General features: G+C 33.4%; 1 protein-coding gene across 2 annotated transcripts in view; it reads right to left on the bottom strand.

The window, feature by feature from the left end:
- Window positions 1–7,266: 7,266 nt before the first annotated feature.
- Window positions 7,267–17,971, bottom strand: part of MTX2 (metaxin 2) — a 61,506-nt gene continuing 50,801 nt past the window's right edge. The window contains exons 7-10 of one of the 2 annotated variants that reach the window (XM_021702833.1): window positions 17,703–17,741; window positions 17,192–17,317; window positions 16,038–16,114; window positions 7,267–7,727 (exon numbers count right to left, since the gene is read on the bottom strand). In XM_021702833.1, coding sequence (XP_021558508.1) covers window positions 7,544–7,727; window positions 16,038–16,114; window positions 17,192–17,317; window positions 17,703–17,741 — 426 coding nt within the window. In that variant the 3' untranslated portion in view covers window positions 7,267–7,543. Of the gene's footprint in view, window positions 7,728–16,037; window positions 16,115–17,166; window positions 17,318–17,702; window positions 17,742–17,971 lie in introns of both variants that reach the window. The other variant, XM_021702834.2, reaches the window with a different exon arrangement.

Genomic DNA, 17,971 nt, shown 5'->3' with positions numbered 1-17,971 from the left:
CTAATTAATTGCTAAAAGCTGAGTGTGGCCTCACAAAAGACTATTAAAACCCTTGGGGCCAAAGACAAAAAGAGGAATTCACATTCACTCGCAGGCTCTTGTCCAAGGACCTCACAGGAAGTTTACAAAAAAAAAACTGGAGACATGGTGGGAATCTAAGAAAGTGTCCCTTGTCCCTTGGAGAGGAGAACAGCAGTAGTTGCAGTAAAGGCACAAAACCCCCACCTGGATCTTTCTCCTCTATTTCTCACACAGAACAAAAGGTGCCAAACAAAAGCAATTGTATATCCATATGGAAAAATAAAACCAATTTAGACTCTCACTTCATTCCACTAAAATTAACTCAATATAGATCACAGAACCTAATGATTTAAGAGCTAAAACAATAAAACTTCCAAAAGAAAACACAGAAGAAAATCTTTAGGACTTTGCATTAGGTAAAGATTTCTTAGATATGACAACAAAAGCATAATCTATAAAAAAAATGTGATAAACTACTTCATCAAAATTAAAAATCTCTGCTTTTCTAAAAACACCACTGAGAAAATGAAAAGACAAGCCATAGACTGGGAGTAAAGCAATATGTATTATTTGAACTTAGGCTCTAATTAAAGATAGATATTGTAAACCCTGGGTAACCAGTATAAAAAAAATTTTAATGTATAAATAATAAGCCAACAGTGGAGATAAAATGGCCTCATTAAAAAAAAAAAAAAAAACAATTCGAAAACAGAGTTAAAAGAAACATGGAACGAGTAGAAGGAATAAAAAGTACCTGGCAAGATGACATATTTGAATCCACCAACATCAATAATTACTTTAAATGTTAACACGTTAAACACATCAATTAAAAGACAGAAACTGTCAGGGAATCCAAGATCCAATTCTAAGCTGTTTATAAGAAAAACATTTTAAACAAAAGGATATAAATAGGCTAAAAGTAAAATGATAAAAATAAAAAGACGTTGCAAATATTATTCTAAAGAAATAGAGTAGCTATATCAAATAAATAACTAAATTAACTGAAATAATAAATATCAGACAAAAACTTTAGAGCAAGAACATTACCAGAAATAAGGAAGGATAGTACACATCAATAAAGGGATCAATTTTCCAAGAAGAAATAATAACCTTAAATATCTATATACACCTTAACAAGAGATCTTCAAAATGCATGAAGAAAATCTGATAAAAATGAAAGGAGAAAAAAACAATTTTACACTCCTCTCAGTAATGTAGAACAAGTCACAGAAAATTAATAAGGACATAAAAGACCTGAACAACAGTATCAACCAAATTAGACTAACTTAACCTTATAGAATACTGTTATCCCATAACAGCAAAATACACACTCTTTTCAATTGCACATTTATCACAAATCGCTGTAATTTGATTAAAATTCACCAAGATAAACTATATTCTGGACCATAACACAAACTTTAACAAACTAAAAAGAAATGAAATATAAAGTATGTTCTAGAAATAGAACAGAATTAAACTAGAAATCAATAATGGAATGATATCTGGAAAATCCTCAAATATTTTCAAATAAAAGAATATACTTATAAATAATCCATGGGTCAAAGAGGAAATCACAAGGGAATTAGAAAGTATTTCAAACTGAATGAAAATAAAAGCACAACATCTCAGATTTCCCTTCAAGCAATACTTAGAGGAAAATGTATAGTATTAAAAGCTTATATTAGAAAAGAGACTTTTTTACAAATCAGTCTAGACTTCCACATCAAACTATAAAATGCAGAACAAGTAGGGGCACCTGGCTGGTTCAGTCAGTAGAGCATGCAGCTCTTGATCTTGGGGTCATGAGTTTGAGCCCCATGTTAGATGTAGGGATTACTCAAATAAGCTTTAAAAAATGTAGAGCAAGTAGAAGGAAATAATAAGAACAAGGAAGAAACTGAGAACAACAAAAGTACACATAAAAATCAATGAAACCATAAAAGCCATCTATGAAAAACCCACAGCGAATATCATTCTCAACGGGGAAAAACTGAGAGCTTTCCCCCTAAGGTCAGGAACACGGCAGGGATGTCCACTATCACAACTGCTATTCAACATAGTACTAGAAGTCCTAGCCACAGCAATCAGACAACAAAAAGAAATAAAAGGCATTCGAATTGGCAAAGAATAAGTCAAACTCTCACTCTTTGCAGATGATATGATATTTTATGTGGAAAACCCAAAAGACTCCACCCCAAAACTGCTAGAACTCATACAGGAACTCAGTAAAGTGGCAGGATATAAAATCAATGCACAGAAATCAGTTGTATTTCTATACACCAACAACAAGACAGAAGAAAGAGAAATTAAGGCATCGATCCCATTTACAATTGCACCCAAAACCGTAAGATACCTAGGAATAAATCTAATCAAAGAGGCAAAGAATCTGTACTCAGAAAACTATAGAATACTCATGAAAGAAATTGAGGAAGACACAAAGAAATGGAAAAACATTCCATGCTCATGGATTGGAAGAACAAATATCGTGAAGATGTCCATGCTACCTAGAGCAATCTGCACATTTAATGCAATCCCTATCAAAATACCATCAACTTTTTTCAAAGAAATGGAACAAATAATCCTAAAATTTGTATGGAACCAGAAAAGACCCCAAATAGCCAAAGGAATGTTGAAAAAGAAAAGCAAAGCTGCCGGCATCACAATTCTGGACTTCAAGCTCTATTCCAAAGCTGTAATCATCAAGACAGTATGGTACTGGCACAAAAACAGACACATAGATCAATGGAACAGAACAGAGAGCCCAGAAATGGACCCTCAACTCTATGGTCAACTAATCTTCGACAAAGCAGGAAAGAATGTCCAATGGAAAAAAGTCTCTTCAACAAATGGTGTTGGGAAAATTGCACAGCCACATGCAGAAGAATGAAACTGGACCATTTCCTTACAAAGGAAACAGTCAACAAAACGAAAAGACAACCGACAGAATGGGAGAAGATATTTGCAAATGACATATCAGATAAAGGGCTAGTATCCAATATCTATAAAGAACTTATCAAACTCAACAACCAAAGAACAAATAATCCAATCAAGAAATGGGCAGAAGACATGAACAGACATTTCTCCAAAGAAGACATCCAAATGGCCAACAGACACATGAGAAAGTGCTCAACATCACTCGGCACCAGGGAAATCCAAATCAAAACCTCAATGAGAAACCACCTCACACCAGTCAGAATGGCTAAAATTAACAAGTCAGGAAACGACAGATGTTGGTGGGGATGCAGAGAAAGGGGAACCCTCCTACACTGTTGGTGGGAATGCAAGCTGGTGCAGCCACTCTGGAAAAGAGTACGGAGGTTCCTCAAAAAGTTGAAAATAGAGCTACCCTATGACCCAGCAATTGCACTACTGGGTATTTACCCCAAAGATAAAAATGTAGTGATCCAAAAAGTGTAGTGTACGTTCACCCCAATGTTTATAGCAGCAATGAGTGGTGGGGGGTGGGACGGATGGGGTGGCTAGGTGATGGACAATGGGGAGGGTATGTGCTATGGTGAGCACTGTGAATTGTGTAAGACTGAAGAATCACAGACCTGTACCTCTGAAACAAGATAGTAAGAAGGGAAAAATGAAGGGGGGGGGAATCGGAGGGGGAGACAAACCATGAGAGGACTATGGATTCTTAGAAACTCTGAGGGTTTTAGAGGGGAGGGGGGTGGGGGGATGTGGTTAGCCCGGTGATGGGTATTAAGGAGGGCACGTATTGAGTGGAGCACTGGGTGTTAGACGCAAACAATGAATCATGGAACACTGTATCAAAAACTAATGATGTAATGTATGGTGACTAACATAACATAATAAAATAAAATTAAAAATAAAATCAATGAAACCAAAAGCTGGATTTCTGGAAAAACCATCAATAAAATTGATAAATTTCTAACCAGACTAAGAAAAAGAGAAGACAAAAATTACAAATATGAAGAAGAAGGGACATCACTACAGACGGTGCAGACATTAAAAGGATAATGGAATACCAAGAATAACTCTATGGCCATACATTCAACAACATGGATAAAAGAGCTAAGTTCCTTGGAAAGGGACACACCAAAGCTCACTCAAGAGGAAACATATAACCAAATAGTCCTAAATCTACTAAATATGTTAAAATTTTAGGTTTAAAATCTTCCAACAAAGAAATCTCTAGGCCTAGACACCTGCATTGGTAAATTCTACCAAACAGAAAAAACACCAACGTCAACTCTTCTAAGAGGAAGGAATACTTCCTGACTCATTTAATGAGGCCAGCATTAACTTGATACCAAAACCAAGGCATTACAAGATAACTAAAGACCAACATTTCTCATGAATATAAACACAAAAATCCTTAATAAAATCTAGGAAATCACATCCTATGGGATTTATCCCAGGAAACTAAAGCTGATTCAACATTTGAAATGAATTTATGTAACTTTTCATTCCCACATACTAAAGAAAAAAAATTTTATCTCAATGGGTACAGAAAAGCCTTTGATAAAATATACCATTCATTCATGATTTAAACACACATATACAAACTCTACAAACTAGAAACAGAAAAGAACTTTCTCAACCTAATAAAGGGCATCTAAAAAAGCCTATAATCACACTTAATAGTGGACTGAATACTTTCCCCCTAAGATCATGAATAAGGCAAAGATGTCCATTCTCACTACTCCTGTTCAGCACTGTACTAGAAGTCCTAGTCAGTGCTATAGACAAAACCAAAAAACGAAATAAAACAATACAAGCAAAAGGCATATGGATTAGACAGAATTAAATAAAACCATTCCTATTCACAGAACACAGGATTGTCAAAATAGGAAATCCCAAAGAATCTACTACAGTTTTATCACAAATTCAATTACTGTAATTTGACAAAAACATAAGAAAAACAAACAAAACCTAAAGCTAGAATTCCAACCCCAATTCTTAGGAACTTAAAAACAGATTAGGAAAATATTTATATCAGTCTAGCTATAATCAATTTTAATATTAAATCAATATCTTAATATTAATATTAATATTTAATATTTTAAATATTTCCTTTTAAGACTCAATAAAAAATAAATTAGCTCCTAAGAAACTGGTTATACTACTTTAAAACAATAAGTTAAAATAAGTTCAAAAAAGTTATTTTTACTTTAGAATACAGTATCTTGAAATATCTCAATGTACAGCTACATTTTACCCATCCTCATTGAATGACAATCATACACAACAGTAAGAAAACTACTACTCACTACCTGTTCATCAAAAAGGCATCAAGAGGGCTCAGTCTGTTAAGCGGCTGCTTTCATGTGCTCAGGTCATGATCCCAGGACCCTGGGATGGGATCCCCGTGTCAGGCTCCCTGCTCAGTGGAGAGTCTGCTTCTCCCTCTCCCTCTGCCCCTGCTCTGCTAAGTAAGTAAGCAAAATCTTAAAAAAAAAGTATCAAGATGTATTAAGTGAATCTCTCAGATTGACATTTTATAATACTACTTTTCCTGGATTTGGGCTCCTAATGAATTAATACAGTGTCTACTTGTCCAATAGTAAAGTCAATTAAAAAGTAACAAGTTGGACTTCTAAAGGATTTCATAGAAGATATATTAAACCCAATAATGCACATCATTCAGAAGTCATCAAATGACACTGTAGACTATACGTTGATTTAAACTTTCTCACTACTCATGATTTAAATTTTAATTTAAATAAAGGATCATCCTAGTTATTCTCAAATTCAGTACACACATTATTTTGGCAGTAAAACAACATTTAACTTTTTAGACAGCAAACTAGCCTTTCAGTGATCATTTTTAGCTACTAAGAATTGGCTTTGTGGACCCAAATTTAAAAGATAAAAGGAGGTAACTGAATCACCAAAATGGGATAATCAAGGTTTCTACTTTCTAATGCATTGTTTTGATGGTGATTCACTCAACACTAGAGAAAAACAAGGCCTCCCAGAGTGATCCATAGATACAGTAAGTCTTAAAGAAGAGCAAATAACTCAACTTGGAATAAATAACCATTGTCTCCCAATGTTCCTCATTTTAAAATAAGAATACAGCCGGTAGTAAAGATAAAAATACCACAACTTATTTTGATGGAATATCTTAATATCCAAAAAACTCAAAGAAAAAAAGTCTAGATTTCATATACTGAAGTACAAATGATTTTCGTTCAATTAAATGAATGTTACGATAAAAAGAAAAAAGCATCAAGTACAAAACAAATACACAAAAATATATACCAAAAAACAAACCAAAAAACCCATCATAAAAACTCTGCAAAAACACAGGTGACTTGGGATTTTTTATTTTAATAATACACATTACAAAACTAATTAGTTTAGGAAAGCTATAAATAGCACTATGGTCCAAAGAGAGTACCCAAAGTTTATATGGGATTTAGACTAAGGAGAACCTAATATATTCTTTATATTGTATAAATCTACACTCTTAACAACAACAAAAAAAAGTGTAGTGTTCACTAAAACCCAAACAGATGCCAGGCTGCCTGTGTTTGAATTCCAACTCTACTACTTGCTAACTCTATGACCTTGGACAAGGCATTATGCTTTCTGTCTACCATTCCCTCCTCTGTAAACTGGGAATAATATCCTTCATAGTGTTTTAGTAAGGATTAAATGAGGTAAAAATACCTGGTGCCCCTATAAATATTATTATTATATATATAAAATATATTATAATATATAATATATAATAAGTATACTATTTAATATGTGTTATAAATTATAATATTATAAATATTATTCTCGATATTTTCAAAAAATGACATGATTTTCACATCTCTTTACAGCATCCTTGGTTTTATACAAGATATTTAAAAATTTCAAAGGGATAAAACCTATAATCCTTATGCTTATATACAAATTTCACCTCTGTGAAAACTATACTCCTTTTCCCACAAGAGGAATAAAATATTATTAAAATATTCTTGACTCAAAAAAATAAGGTCCCTGAAACTATAAAAATATAGCTGCTGTGATGAAATGTTCACAAATTCAATTAGGTTTAGATATGAAGAATGCTCTTAAATGGTAATCTGTTCCAGGATTTAACTGCCTTGCAATTATTTACATTTTCTAAGTACATACTTGTTAAGAACATTTTTCCCATGCCCAGGTTCACCATATATCTATTAAAGTCACCTGAAAAGTATGGAACACAGATTACTTATCTTAGAAAAGACTTCCAGAGTGGCTTTCAGAAAGATCAAAAGGAAATAAATGCACCAGCCATACAGTTCTTTGAGCTTTATTTTTATATGCATACATGTTCCACGAAAACAAAAATTTCAAGATATCAAGTACAACATATCAAATGAAATCATTCAGAATTATTTTAATTAACAGTATAAAGTACATGTATAGGATGCATTATATAATTTATTCTGAGGTTTCAAAAAGCAGTGTTTTTGGTTTTAAAATTCTGATACCATTATTTACTGTAACTTCCAAGTAACACATTTCAAGGTAAAATTTTTTTTTAAATAATGACTAAATTAAGACATTATCTCTAAGATGATTTGATAGATGAGCTGCCTTTACCACGATCTTCAAAATAGTGCTGTTCAATTCTTCTACAGAAAGCAAGAAGGTTGCTATAGTTTTTCACCTTCTCAGAAAGTTCATCATTGGTCAATTGTGTGGTAAGAATGGTATACAAATGGCCAAATACCAGTGCATCTAGTTCAGTAGGCCTAAAACAAAAGTAGAAATGAAAGTAACATGAATAGCATTTAACTTGTATGGCAGAATATACACTACTTTTTAAAACATTTTATTCATCTATTTAAAAGAAAAAGTCACACAAATAAATCCTACCTCAACTTGATAGAATTTATTTTGTTTTTACTTGGAGTTTCTGCTGTTAGATATAAAAAAAAAAAAACTTTTAAATTATAATTTGCTAGTTGTGTGACTTGCTTTTTAAAGTAGTAATGAGTTAAAATAATATTGGTGTAACGGATCATATTCATTTTACTCATTAATTTATCCACTAAATAAATACAGCAGGTCTCCAATGTGCCAGGAACTGTGCTAGACGATAGAGATGTAAGAACATGAAAGATATTCTAAGACATGGACACAAAACATAAATTAACAACGCAATTTAGTAAGTGTTTTAATAGAAGCATAAACAAAATGGTATCAAAGCACAGAGGATTTCACTGTGGTGCTGGACAAATGACACCTGATTACCCAATCATATATTAACAACATGATTTAATTTTAACTTCACCACTTTTAAAAATAGTTTAGCTTTCTTTTTTTTTTTCTAAAGATTTACTTATTTATTTAGAGATGGGGAGGTTTGGAGGGGCAAATGGAGAGGAGAGAATCTCAAGAAGACTCCCCGATGAGCTCAGAGCCCAAAGTGGAGCTCAATCTCAGGACCGGTGAGATCATGACCTGAGATGAAATCAAGAGTCGGACCCTTAACTGACTGAGCCACCCAAGCACCTCAATAATTTAACTTTCTGAAGGAGAAATAAAGATGTCTTCAACAAAAAATTTTCTAGTGTTTTTTTCCCCTTTAATTAGGTATTAGTAATAAAAAACTGAAATTTATCTACCTCATTACTAATGGTCTATAGATGAGGCTTCACCAAACTACATTATATTAAAATATTGCCAATAATATTAAAATATTACCGAAGGGAGAAAATTATCACCATAATTATGAACTAATTATTGCTGTCAGTCCCATCATGATAAAGTTTTTGACAAAATATGTATTAGCCTACCTACATGTGAAAGTATGTTTCAGTAATCTGGTTTGGAAGAACAGATTTGGGGGTCCATCAAATCGAAGTTTGAACCCTAACTCTGCCACTTACTTACTAGCTATGTGGTCTTGATCACTAATGATGAAGGACCTCATGCTGTTGCATGGTTTTAAACACATCTTTATGCCACTAATTCCCCAATATTTATCTCTAATCCCAGTCCCTCCCCTAAAGCCCAGAATCATAAATTCGAATGTCTACATAACATCTCTACTTGAATGCTTATGAAGCATCTCAAACTTGCTTATCCCATATTCCCAAAATAAAAGGCACCATTATCCACTCAGCTATTTGAGCCAAAAATCTCAGGGTTACTCCTGAATCTTCTTATCCATTAGCAAGTGTTGTGAGACAGGACTGCCAAATATGTCCTGAAGACTACCATATCTCTCTCCCCATTATCATCTACTCTGAGCCACCATCATCTCTCACCTAGACCACTACAATAGCCTCCTAACATGCCTTCCTGCTCCTATTTATTGTCCACATAGTAACCAGAGTGATTTTTTTTTTTAAATGTCACCAGACCATACCACTCCAAGCATAAACTATTCTAATGAATATCCATTCCACTTACACTAATATGCCAAACTCCTTACCTGAAGCATAGAAAGCCTAGATGACCTGGCCCGGCCCCTGCTTTTCTCTTTAGTCTCATCTCCTACCACTGTCAACATACAACCAATATTGGCCTTGCCTTCTCCATTTGAACATAACAAACTCAAGCCAATCTTAGGGCCTTGACCCAATTATTCCTGCTGCCTGGAACACTTTTCCCTTGACTTCACATTGCTGGCTCCTTCTTGTTTTTCAGAACAAGGCTTAAATGTCACATCTGAACACCCAAACTAAAGTGGACATGCATGGGGCGCCTGGGTGGCTCAGATGGTTAAGCGTCTGCCTTCGGCTCAGGTTGTGATCTCAGGGTCCTGGGATCGAGCCCCACATCGGGCTCCCTGCTCAGTGGGGAGTCTGCTTCTCCCTCTCCCACTCCTGCTGCTTGTGTTCCCTCTCCTGCTGTCTCTCTCTCTGTCAAATAAATAAATAAAATCTTAAAAAAAAAAGTGGACATGCAGTCACATATTACCATGTGATCCTATTTGAATTCTCCATGTAGCACTTAATACTATCTAATATTTGTTATTGTCTGTCTCCCTCTACCAGGATCTTCTCTACTTGTTTCCTGCTGTGTCCCCAATACTTAGAACAATGTCTGAGAGAGAGTTCTTAATATGTTTTGAATGAATCAATAAAAAGGTGATGCATTTCTCAGGCCACACTATAACTGTGTCCACTTAACCGTTTCTCCTCATACTCTAAGCTGGTTAGAGGTGACACTGCACACATCTTTTATATCCCCACTTCTTAGAAAAGGATGAAAGGAACTGAATCAGTATTTGCTGAATGCAAATAGAGGGAAAGCATCCTCCCTAAGGTATGTAGGGTATTTAAAAGCCTTCCCTTTTTTGACACATTCATCAAGAATTATTAATCAAAGTCAGATGTGCAGTCAATGGTCATGTTTAAGAGGGTAGCCAACAAGATAGTTAAAAAAAAAATCACAAGTGTCCTTGGACTAAGTAGCACCATGAATAATGTCATTACAAATGAAGAATCAATAACAAATGGATATCTGAAAAGAATCAGGGATGCAGAAGGTAGATAAATGTAGAGGCACTTTGTGAGTAGTCACCATACAACTATATTACAATATTACTGACTATATTCCTTATGCTCTACTTTTCATTTCCATGACTTACTTTATAACTAGAAGTTTATACCTCTTAATCACCTTTATCTATTTTGCTTACCCCTCCTACTCACCTCCCTTCTAGTAACTGCCAGTTTATTTTAGAATCTGTTTTTTTGTTCGTTTTTTAGATTCCAAATATAAGTAAAATCATAGTCTTTCTTTGTCTGATTTCAGATTTATCCATCTGTCTGATTTATCCATCCATGTTGTTGCAAATGGCAAGATCTCATGGATTATGATTAATATTCCATATTATATGCATATATATTATATATAGCATTTTATATTTCATACACACACACACACACACACTTTATCCATTCACCTATTGATAGACACCTGTTCCATTGATCTATGTATCTACTGATAGACACTTGGCTTGCTTCTATTTCTTGGCTATTATAAGTAACGCTGCAATAAACATAGGGGGTATATATATATTTTTCAAATTAGTGTTTTCATTTTCTTTGGATAAATACTTGGTGGTGAAATTACTGGATATTTCTATTTTTAATTTTTTGAAGACACTCCATACTGTTTTCCACAGTGGTTGTGCCAATTTACATTCCCACCACTAGCACACAATTTCTCCATCCTCACTAACACTTTTTATTTCTTATCTTCTTGATAATAGCCATTCTGACTGGTGAAGTGATATCTCATTGTGGTTTTGATTTGCATTTCCCTGATGATTAGTGATGTGGAGCATCTCTTCATGTGTCTGTTGGCCATCTGTATGTCTTCTTTGGAAAAATATTCAGGTCCTCTGCCCATTTTAAATCAGATTGGTTTTCTGATGTTGAGTTGTTGAAATTCTTCATATATTTTCTATATTAGCCCATTATCAGATATATCATTTGCAAATATCTTCTTCCATTCAGTAGGTTGTCTTTTTTAGCCCCAAGTTTATTTTTGCTTGTTTCCCTTGCCTGAGGACACATACCCATAAGTATGTTGCTAAGGATGATGTCTAAAGCATTACTGCCTATGTTTCTTTTAGTTTTATGATTTCAGGTCTCACATTCAGGTCTCTAATCCATTTTGAGTTTACTTTTGTGTATGGTGTGAGAGAGGGGTCTGGTTTCATTCTTGTACATGTGGCTGTTCAGTTCACCCAACACCATTTATTGTAAAGACTATCCTTTTCTCCATTGTATATTTTTGCCTCCTTTGTCATAGATTAATTGACCATGTAATGTATGTATGAGTTTATTTCTGGGCTTTCTATCCTGTTCCACTGATCTATGTATCTGATTTGGTGCCAGTACCATACTGTTTTGATTACTATAGATTAGTAGTATATCTTGAAATCTGGGATTATGATACATCCGGCTTTGTTCTTCTTTCTCAAGATTGCTTTGGCTATTCAAGGTTTTTTGTGGTTCCATGCATACCTTGGATATATTTGTTCTCCTTCTGTGAAAAGTGTTATTGGTGTTTTGATAGGGATTGCATTCAATCTGTAGGTTACTTTGGGTAGTATGGACATTCTAACAATATTAATTCTTCAAATCCATGAGCATGCTGCATCTTTCCATTTGTGTCATGTTAAATTTCTTTCATCAATGTCTTATAGTTTTCATAGTATAGGTCTTTCACCTATCTGGTTAAATTTATTCCTTGATATTTTTATTCTTTTTGATATAATTATAAATGAGATTGTTTTCTTAATTTCTCTGTTAGTCTGTTAGTGCATAGAAATGCAAAAGATTTCTATATATTAATTTTGTATCCTACAACTTTACTGAATTCATTTGAGTTCTAATAGTTTTCTGATGGAGTCTTTAGGATTTTCTACATATATTATCATGTCATCTACAATCAGTGACAGTTTTACTTCTTCCTTAACAATCTGGATGCCTTTTAATTCTTTTTCTTAGCTGACTGCTGTGGCTAGGACTTCCAGTACTATGTTGAATAAAAGTGGTGGGAATGGATATTCTTGCCTTGTTCCTGATCATAAAGGAAAAACTTTCAGTTTTTCACCACTGAATATGTTAGCTGGATTTTTCATAAATGGCACTTATTATGTTGAGGTGTGTTCTCTTTATGCCCACTTTGTTGAGTTTTTATCCTAAAGAGATATTGTATTTTATTAAATGCCTTTTCTGAATCTATTGAGATGATCAATATGGTTTTTATCCTTCCTCTTATTAATGTGATGTATCATACTGATTGATCTGAGAATAGTGAGCCACCCCTGCATCCATGGAGTAAATCCCACTTAATCTTGGGGCACTTGGGCAGTTCAGTTGGTGAAGCATCCACTCTTAATTTCAGCTCAGGTCATGATCTTGGGGTCAAGAGATCATGCCCCGAGTCCTGCTCCACATTCAGCAGGGAGTCAGCTTGAGATTTTCTCTCTCCCTCCCCTTTTGCCCCTCCCCCTGCTCACATGTGCTCGCTCTCTCTCTCTAAAACAAATCTTTTAAAAAAATAAAATAAAGTAAATCCTACTTAATCTTGATGAATGATCCTTTTAATAAACCACTGAATTCAATTTGCTAATATTTTGTTGAGGATTTTTGCATCGATGCTCATTACAGATACTAGCCTAGTTTTCTTTTTTTTGTAGTATCTTCACCTGGTTTTGGTATCAGAATAATGTTGGCCTTATAGAATGAATTTGGAAGTTTTCCTTCCTCTTCTGTATTTTGAAATAGCTTAAAAAGAATAGGTATTAACTCTTCTTAAATGTCTGGCAGAATTCACCTGTGAAACCATCTGGTCTTGGACTTTTGTTTGTTGGGAGTGTTTTGATTACTGATTCAATTTCTCCACTGGTAATTTCTTTACTGAATAAACCTCAATAAAATCCAATTCTTCCCTGAAATTTTTCATCTTAAGATCCCCATGTATAATTTTTGCAGCATTTCTTCAATACCCTTTCCCATCAGTATATGAGGGTATATTTTCAAGTTTTACCATTTAATAGTTAATGCAGAACTCTTTCTTTTTCAAATATAACTCCTCTTCCAACTTCCCAATTTAAGCTACTTTTAACCAACACTTACTGACCCTCTGCTGATAAGCAGGTTTTGTTTAGAAAACATAGAGACCTGCAAGGAGCTCATAAATGCTTTACAATGGTATAACTCATTCTATCCTGACTACACGTAGGGGAAAAAAGGTAACATAAAAATAACACTTTAAGAAAAGTTTTACTTTTTCATTCTGAGTCCATGCCCACCACATGAAAAAGAACAAATGACCCAGTAGCCTTTGGATAGGTGTCTTAACAGATACCACATCAATAAGATAGCTTGTATACAACAGGAAATACCGATTTTGTTGCATTTCGGAAATATGACTTAAATATTTAAAAGCTACCAAGTAACACTGTATATTATAAAAGATAAAAAAAGCCACCAGTGTTAGTATCTATCTTGTGTTATTTCTAATTTCTTTCAATTTCACTTTCCTAAATTTTTCTTTCCACCATTTATCTTCTTTGTCCTCTTTTCCCAATTCCTATTCTTGCTGCAGGATCTCCCTCATCTACCCATTCCCCTTCTCTCATCAAATAAAACTACTGAGTTTCTTTCATGAGTCTTCTCAACATCCCCAGGAGGTTAGCTAGGAGAAAAATTTATTCTAATTTTAGGGGGTAAAGGGAAGATACACAGGGAAATAAAGTAACCTGCCAAAGTCTGATATATATTAGAGCCAAGAACAGAATTCAGGGCCACTGACCTGGAATCCAATACTACATTATCTAGACTTAAGCCAGTGCTCTATTCACTAAAGCACAGTATCTCACAAAGTAATGATTCCTGACAGATAAAAAAAATGAGAAAAATGCTGTCACATCAAAGTGAAAATACAAATGACTTTTTCGTAATTACAGTTTACTACTAATTAGACAATGGGGTAAAACTAAAATTAAAAATGAAATCTAAAAAAAATGAAATCTATTTTTCAATCATTAGGGAAAAATGTTTATGTAAGTCTCATACAAGGTAAAATTATTTCAGAAACCTACATCTTAATATCAATTAAACGGTTCCTCCATAGCAAATCTTTGGTTTTGTGCTTGTTCTAAATTTTGAGTTTTTCATTATGAGCTTAAATATAATTGTACCCTTATAAGAAAAAATATACTTTGATATTTCCACTAAATCACATGCTGAATGAACCTGTTTATGAATGAAGTCTTTGACACTGGGTTTAAATGAGAAGAATAAGTCAGATATATTCTCTCCTGGCCTCCCATGAAGAGAGCATGCATAACAAAACTAACTCCTAACACATAATGATGCACTTCAAACAGTAAAACACACCTCTTCTGGGCTTTTCAGCCCTAAGAATTCCTATATCAGCAAGAAAAGGAACTACCTGGTACTAATATGTAGCTATATTTCTTTTGTGTTAGAGACTAAACAAATAGACTCCGCATCACAAACATCACTAGAAATAGGAACATAACTGGTGAAGCTTTACCTACCAGGATTTCATGGTTTGAATTCTATGACCTTTGTGCTTCAGAGATCAAAAGACCCCAAATTTCAGTTATATGTAGCATACATTAATATAACAAATACTTCCAAGCTATCATCATTGTCATTTTTGCTAATATTAGTATCTCTACCAAAAGATATGGGATATGGCTATAGAAGATGAATGCCTATAAAGATATAATAATTAATAGCAAATAAACCTTTTAAAAAATTATCACTCTAAAAAGGAAACATTTTTATTACAGAGCCAAGAAAAGGCTAGAATTTCTAAGTAAAACATTAAGATTAAAATGTTAATTTAAGCCCATCTTAAACTGGATCACAGGATGATTCTAATACATTAAAACTGTAACTTAAAACAAAAAAAAAAAAAGGAAATCCATTCTTTGCCTATATTAGATATTCTTTTCCAGATTACAAAATAATTCTGTCTTAATGAAACATGAATTATTCAATTTAGATATATGTGTATATATATTTAATCTATATCTTTCATACTAATTTCTGTGCTTTACAAATATTTTCATTAACTTTTAAAAGATAAGTTCATAATGGTGCTTGTCCATCCAACAAAATCTTTTATTGTTTAGTTTTATTCACTTTTCTGGTCCCCAGGGTATCACCCTGTATAAACAAGTATGGTTATACTTCATGTTTTAACAGTATTTTGCAAATGTAGATTTTAAGATAATGTAGTTCCATACACAGCACCTCCAACTACCTCTAGTAGTACCTCTATCATATCATAAAATAATGACTGGTTTCCACGTCTGCCCTTAAGACAAATTTTTAATGGCAAGGACTGCATTTTAGAAATTTTAGGATCCCAGAGCCTAGAGCTGTGCCTGATAACCAAGAAGTGCTAAGTAAATATTTAATGATGGCAAAAATGAAAAAGAAAACAAAATCTTTTCATAAATATTTCTGGATAAAACAATTCCTCCATGGTAAAAAAAATCTGGAACCTAACAATACAGAAAAGAAACTAAAAAAAAAGATAAAGTTTCTTACTGCTTATTGAAGAAATACGGTTGTGTTCCCAATCTTTGAGAAAGTGCTTGACAGCACTGGTCTACATCTTCTAAGACCTAACATAGGCAACAGACCCAAAGGAAAATATTTAAATTAGCAAAACAATTAAATGTGTCAAAACTTAATTTGTATCACAGTTTATAACAAAAAATGTAAATTTAGGTAACCTTTTAAATATATTTAAATCAGACTACAGAACATGTATAGAACATAAGTAATACTTTCTATATAAGAAATAGGAAGAAAATTTGAGAGCAAAGTTCCTTTAAACACAAGTACATTTAAGTTACTTACAAGGATTACTATTAAGAAAGTTTCTATCTCAAAACTTCACCCCCTACAAAAATGTTTTCCTGAATCCATAGATTCAAATGACTTTACATATATAAAAAAAATCTGCTTCATAAAGATGACACTGCTGACCCACCATGAGTAAAAAAGCATTTGAGTTGTTTTCCCACTAGTGGAGATGGATTTTATATACTCAATCCCTATTCATTTACCCAATCCCCCAGTGTGTCACACATCAGTAAATTGGCTGGCTAGGACTATGAGTAGCCTTGGAAAAGAGACATTATTAGTTTAATGACTGAATTAGTTCAATCTCATGACCTTGAAAAGCTATATATTTTTTAAATTTTGCGATTTCGGTAAATTTAAGACCAAAGAAAAATAGATATATTAAGAGCTGTATTTAACACGGTTTTTAAGCCCTGATGCTGCAGATCTGTATCTATTGACATAAAAGATGCCCACAATGTATTGGTGAATGGAAATTAGATTACAGAGTGCCAGGTATAGTATGATCCCCATTTAAGGAAAATGTTATTCAGAGACATCTAGAAGAATGTTCTCCAAACAGTTAGCAGTGGCAATTTCTAGGTGGTAGGACTTCAAGCAATTTCTATTTCCTTTTTGAACTTTTCTGTATTATATAGTTTGTTTTACAATAAGCATGTGTGATTTTTATAAAACAAATAAAAACCACTTCATGTCAGAAAAAAATAAGAGCAAATGTTTTCTTAATTTTTTTATTATGCTGAGATTTTTAAAGATTATCAACACAAAAAATGAGTTTCTTATGCCTTAAAGTTGAGGAAACCCTCACTTCGATCTGAATTATCTGAATTCACCTGGTCCAGAGTCTTGTTACCCCATCCAATAGCTTTCATCTTACGTTTGACTTCCCACTGTTTCTGATAGGCCAAAATATGATTCAAAGGCCAAGGATAAGGAGATCCATATCTGGCATGAGTGATCTAGAGCAAAAAGATTTTGTGACAAACATGATTCTTTCTAAAAACAAAGCCTGTTTTTACAAACAGAATACTTAGGAAAATATATTTTCAGAACACAAATACAGCAATCTGAAAAAACTACATAGCTTGCAATCTAAAAAATTAAAATTTCAAACCATTTCCTTTAAAAATATATAAACTTTTATGTACGTTGCAACCAGTTATATCAAACAATGACATATAGCTTCCCTAAAATGTATGTGCAAGCAAAATTAAAGTAAGTGAAAAACTGTATCACTAATGGTATAAACCACAATGTTTCATTTATGAGCAGGGACTTACGATTCTGAGCAAAAGTGTTTTCTCATTAAATTTTAATTAAGATAAATGCTGCAGAACCACTCACCTCCCCTACTGTAGCTTCATCACACCACTGAAGATACAACTAGGAACAAAAGAACAGTCACTAAAACTTTGGAATACCAAAGAGAAAATGGATAAAGAAACATTTCTTGCCATGGTGATTTTTTTTATAAGCCAACTTTATAAAAGTCACATATATGAGTTTTCCCTCCTCTGGCTAATGTTGCTATACAGAATTATTAAATTTAATTAATGGTAATACTTAATAAAAGTATTTCTTATTCATACAGTAGTACATCTCTAAATACCATT

Source organism: Neomonachus schauinslandi, chromosome 3, assembly GCF_002201575.2.
Source record: "Neomonachus schauinslandi chromosome 3, ASM220157v2, whole genome shotgun sequence".
NCBI classification, from domain to species: Eukaryota; Metazoa; Chordata; class Mammalia; order Carnivora; family Phocidae; genus Neomonachus; species Neomonachus schauinslandi.
Note: the sequence above shows the minus strand (reverse complement) of the source record. Positions and strands in the feature narration are given on the sequence as shown.